Source organism: Daktulosphaira vitifoliae, unplaced genomic scaffold, assembly GCF_025091365.1.
Source record: "Daktulosphaira vitifoliae isolate Bord-2020 unplaced genomic scaffold, ASM2509136v1 Scaffold_1, whole genome shotgun sequence".
Taxonomy (NCBI): domain Eukaryota; kingdom Metazoa; phylum Arthropoda; class Insecta; order Hemiptera; family Phylloxeridae; genus Daktulosphaira; species Daktulosphaira vitifoliae.
Window position 1 is genome coordinate 79194329 of NW_026099572.1, and position 5991 is coordinate 79200319.

Sequence of the window (5991 nt, forward strand, 5' to 3'; positions counted from 1 at the left end):
CCGTAAATGGGGGAAACCTCCAAAAAAATTACAAATTTAAAAATCGCTAATTTTCGAAATTTTTTCAATTTTTTTTACTTAAAATTTCCATAACTTTTTTAAAAATAACCAAATCAATATAATTTTTTATATAGATGCATGATATCATTACCTTTCATTTGGTATATATTTTTTTATATATCTGACCCTTTACTTGCCCACAGGGGGGATTTAAAATGACATCTTTTTCACAAAAAATTAATTTTTTCAACTTGACTTTTGAAAATGTTCCGGAAAGTCTGACACTTTTATATATATCTTAAATTAAAGCTAATGTAATATACTTTATCATGAAAAAAAAAATTCGGACTTTATTTTATCTTCACGGTGAAAATGGCTACCGAATGCTATTTTTGTGTGAAAATTTTCGATTTTATTTTTTACATTTTTAACTTTATAATGCTATAACTTATTGAAAAGTGTATGGATCAACATAATTTTTTTATGAGAAATAATATTTTTTAATAATCTCTTTTTCATTCGACATACTTTATCTAAATCAGGATATTAATAAGGAACTAGCAGATCATGTAGCTTTTGCAATAATCCACCAATTTTTTAAAATTAAACACTATCTAAAGATTTACATCGAAGCGTTTTTTTTTATAGTGATTTTATTCACTGTCAAATATCATTATATTTGATCCAACTATGCCACGTCACCAATGTGCCGCGACCTCCTGTGCTGGGTTTTTTTTTTTTTTGTATTTCACTATTAATATTTATATAATATTTATGAAAATCTGTACTCCCCTTGTCAGGAATTTTAAAATAAAATAAAATACAAAACCCAGAATTTTAACATAAAAATAGCATATTTTTGAATACGGAAGTCATTTTTACCATGAAGACAAATCCAGATTTACAAAAAAAGCGTGCCAGATGAAAGGGGTATATAAATATTTATTATAAAAAATAATAATATTGATCCATACATTTTTCCAAAAGTTATATAAAATATAAAATCGAGAATTTTTTCACGGAAATCGTACGTTCTTCTATAACTTTGATGTCCGTTTTCACCACGAAGACAAGTCCAGAGGTCAAATTTTTTTTTTCAAATCAAAGTATATTACATTAACTTTAATTTAAGGTATATATAAAAGTGTCAGTCTTTCCGGAACATTTTCAAAAGTCAAGTTGAAAAAGTTAATTTTTTGTAAAAAAGTTACCATTTTGAAACCCTTTCTGTGGGCTGTTAAAGGGTCAAATGTTCACAAAAATATATAAAATGATAGCTAATTATCTAAGGTATTTATAAAAAAAAAAAATTATATTGATTCGATCATTTTTAAAAAAGTTATGGTACTTTTAAGTAAAAAAAATTGAAAAAATATCGAAAATTAGCGATTTTTAAATTTGTAATTTTTTGGGGATTTCCCCCGTTTGCGGGGAACAAGGGAATTTTTTAAAATTTTTGAGGGTTATGTCTTCGACAAGATACGATTTTTGATATTTTGACATATTGTTCATTAAAATCGGTCCAGCGAGAGCTGAGATTGAGCGTTCACAGACACAAAAAAAAAAATAAAAAAAAAAACACATCATAGTAAAATAAATACCTTCTCAGCTTCGCATCGAAGCTAAAAACTATTTTGATATGTTCATTTTTAAAAAAGTTATGGCAGTTTTTAGTAAAAAAAATTGAAAAGTTTCGAAAATTAGCGATTTTTTAATTTGTAAATTTTTTGGAGGTTTCCCACATTTACGGAGAACGAGGGAAATTTTTTCAAATTTTGAGGGTAATATCTTCAACTAGATACGATTTTGATCTTTTGACGTATCGTTGAAAGAAATCCGTTCGGTGAGAGCTGAGAAAAAGTGGTAACAGACACAAAAAACAAAAAAAACACATCATAGTAAAACCAATTGCTTATTGCAAATGCTTACCATCAGCAGCGTTAAACACATAAATATGTGTTTAGTACTTATAATGATAACATTGTTTTCAAAATATGTAATCGTAATTTTTTAATAATTTTGTGATTTTTCGAGTACTTTTTAAATACCTATTATATTTTTAGTTTAAAAATTAGACGCAAGTTATCAATTCATATTACATAATTTTATCCTTTAATACGGCCGCCGGGGATTGACGGCCGGTTATAGAAAGTGTAACGGAAATCATGTGAAAAATAAATATAGTTTAAAAAAACTAAAAAACATGCTTTTAAAGCACATTGAACTAAAAAGTTTAAAATAATTTTTAAAATAAGCTTAAAATAATATTGAACGAAAAGTACTAATATTATTGTGATAAAAGCGTCGGGTGCTCAATATACGAAAAATATGGCACAAAGCACCCACGNAGCAGCAGGCGCGCAAATTACTCACTCCCGGAACGTGGAGGTAGTGACAAAAAATGACGATACGGAAATCATCCCTCGTAATCGGAATGAATACTTTATATCTCTTAGAATAAATCGTGTTAATATATAAATTTTAATAGTTATATGCGACAAATAATGCGACTTAAGTACGTAAACGTATCATGCACTAGGTATAGCCGTGTTTTGTGGGCTTGCGGGTCGGACTAACGTTATACCTGAGGTATAAATGGCGGTAGGAATATACAGGGTGTTCAGTAAGTCAGGAAACGGGTTTCTATTGTTCTCATTGTCTGTAACAATGAGAACAATAGAAACCCGTTTCCTGACTTACTGAACACTCTGTATACGTAAACCGTATGGTACGCGGATGGTATTGGTCAGTCAAAATAAAAATTTGTTTATATATACATAATATTGATGACAAGCATGCGAGTACGGGTACGATAACTAAAAATAAATTTTTATAGGAATAGCGTTGCCGTCGTGTTTTGATCGAAGCGTGGGGTGGGGTGAATGCGTTATGACAGTCTAGTCTAGACGACGGAATATGCGATAACGCGTGGCGTTTGAAGAGTTACAAACATACATACATACATACAGATGAAACTAATATAAGCGTGTTAAATAGAGCCACGTTACGGGATTAGAACCCGCGACCCAAGGCGTCGTATAGACAAACCTTAACACTAGGTCACCGTGCACTTATGATTCAGATCCCGATACACTTTTATTTAGGTTGATAACGTAATGTGCGGCTGATAGAAATACGGTACTGTGTCACCTTATAATTTTTTTTTATATTCGATCAATCATTTGCGTTTTAAAATTGTTTAAAGATTTGGATTTATAATATAAATTCATCATTAATTTGGTTTTCATAATACTGAAATAAACAATAATCTGTTTAAATGTGCATAAATTATTTTTATGGTGTCAGGAAAATTTTTTCAAACCAGTTGTTTAACAACAGTGTAAAATTGTGTTGATTATAAAAGTATGGGTCTATTAATAGACACGGATTATTTAAGATAACATTTTTGTATGATAGATAATATCAAGTTATATTTGTGTCGACTACTATTTGCTAATTGACTATATTAGTTGAGTTATATTAGCAATTCATCAATAGACAATTTTTCAAAATCGCTAAAGTTTAAAAAGTTATAAAAGAAGAACAATTTGTCGAATAAAAGAATTATAGCAACAATTGTTTTTTATTGTATCATTAAACTAAATAAAAGGGATCTCGTTAAAGAAAATTATAGTTTAGATTTTTTAATCCTGAAGGAATGAAAAAAAAAAAATTAACTACATATTATTTCAAAGTTTTTGAATAAAACAATCTTTTCCTTAAATATATATATATATATACAATATACGAATTATATAAAATAAAAATAAATTATTCAGGGTCATTGTAAAGCTAAAGATATTTTCTTGAATCCTGTAAGTATTTTATTTTGATAAAAACATAATTTATTGATAATATATCGTAAAAAGCGTTTAAAATCTTTTGACGTAATATTAATTAGGGATTGCCTTTTCTGGTACAATTTGACTGATATTTTAAGACCAGGAACTGTTATCTTCATATGGGGTTCTACTTCTTTAGCTACTGGTATATATTTGATTTTTTTCAATAATATTTTTTATAATATAGCTGTAACTATTAAACATAGTTATTTGTAAAAAAATAATAAGATTTTTGTCAATTAGTATTCATGTGGATCTACAAAGTGGCCAAAATATTCAACAACGTGATAATGTTGCTTTACATGTAACATTAGATTATAATTATCAGGTTATGATCAGAGGTAGTATTCAAAATCAACAGTGGAATGACTGTGAATTTCATGGCTCATCTATACGCCTTAATAAAGGAGCAGACTTTCATTTAGTTATACTGTGTGATGTGGATAACTATAAGGTAAATTGTTCTGTTCATAATAGTAATACGGATATAATTATNCCTTAATTGTTCATAATAGTAATACGGATATAATTATTAAAATAACTTATTTAAATTATATATTATAGATAGCATTTAATGGTGTCTATTACGCTACAAGAGCACATAAAATGCCTTTCGTAATAGTAAAATATTTATCAATAAATGGTAATCTTAAATTGAATGAAGTTCGTGTTACTGAATATTTATTTCCATTTGGCATTGAAGAAAATTGGCTTGAGATTATCGGCTTAGCAGCTCATAACAAATACAATGGTCAATATCAACAATTATTAATGTCCCAAGTTTGTGATCATTTTAACTTAATACTTAAAAAATACATAAAACTACAAAATTAATCGATTCTCAGCCTAAATAATTTTACAAAAATATAAAATTAAAATCATTTATGATTATTATAGAATAATCATAACCATTATAGTGGTACAAGTTATGGAAATACACCAGTGTTTGGACAAACGGACTACATTTCTACTGCTGGACACAATATGGCTACAACTGGAAATTCAGTTTACACTCCTACTTCTTCTTCTTCAACTTATCCACATTCTACCTACTTTCATTCTATCTATCCTTCTCCTACTTATTCACATTCTACCTACACTAATCCTACTTATCAACTTTATCAACCTTCGATTAATCCAGTTTATGGACATCCAGATTACCATCCTTCATATCAATTTAATATGCAAGACTATAGCACTGGACTAACTCAAAATACACCTCATCAACAGGTTCAGTTAACTTTTAGTTTAGCTAGATACAAGAAATTTTAAAATTAATTTTTCTGAAAAAACTATTTGTTCTTGAACAAATCCGGATTAGTTGTGAGTGTTGAAAGGCCGTTATAGGAAGGGAACAAGGGTAATACCTAGATATGAGATGCAGACGAAGTGCAAGACATAAATACTTTGGGTATAAGAGAGAATAAAGAACAGGGATAGCCAAGTACGAGGTGTAGACCAAGTGAAAGAAACAAATACTTTGGTTATTCGAAGAGGATAATGAAGTACGAGGTGCAAACGAAGTGCAAGACACTAGTATTCTGATGTGTCGAGGACTAGATTAGGTAGGTAAAAAAGGAAAAACAAAAACTTGACTTTATGCGGTAAGCCGGACAGCGACGACCGAGTATTGACCGAGACTGAGACTAATGAATGGAATAAGGCACTGGAGTCGATGGCTTCATCGACGATTGTCAGAACTTTTGGGTTTTTATAATAATTTGGACAATTGCCAATTTCGCCATAAATATTAATTGTTAATTCATCAATCTCTAAAAGCGGATTTGCTGTCAGTATTTTATTATAATAAATTCTTACGATAATGGTAAAGTGACACCATCACATTAGCTACAATTCGAACTTAGAATTATTATTATAAGTTGTGATAAGCAAAATTTTACTGATCTTATAATTGTACAAAAGTAAGACCGTATTAAAGTTACAAAAACAAGATTAGTACAAACATGACCAAAACTGTAAGAGTTTTAAACTCTTTCAAAAAGAATCACTCATTATCACTAGAACTCAACAACCATAATAGATTAATATAAAAATATATAAATATCGTTATCTTTATAACTACGTAAGAGGCCTTAACGAAACTGATGAAATTTATAAATAAACATTGTTTAAAATGAATAATACTTAT

The 5991-nt window shown here is 28.8% G+C and overlaps 1 protein-coding gene across 2 annotated transcripts in view; it reads left to right on the forward strand.

Moving 5' to 3' along the window:
• LOC126895375 (uncharacterized) overlaps positions 1-5072 on the forward strand; it is a gene marked incomplete at its 3' end in the record, with an annotated part of 5876 nt that extends 804 nt beyond the window's left edge. For both annotated transcript variants that reach the window (XM_050667183.1, XM_050667182.1), the window contains 3 exon segments: positions 4086-4296; positions 4407-4622; positions 4740-5072. In XM_050667183.1, coding sequence (XP_050523140.1) covers positions 4174-4296; positions 4407-4622; positions 4740-5072 — 672 coding nt within the window.
• Between the last annotated feature and the right edge of the window lie 919 nt (positions 5073-5991).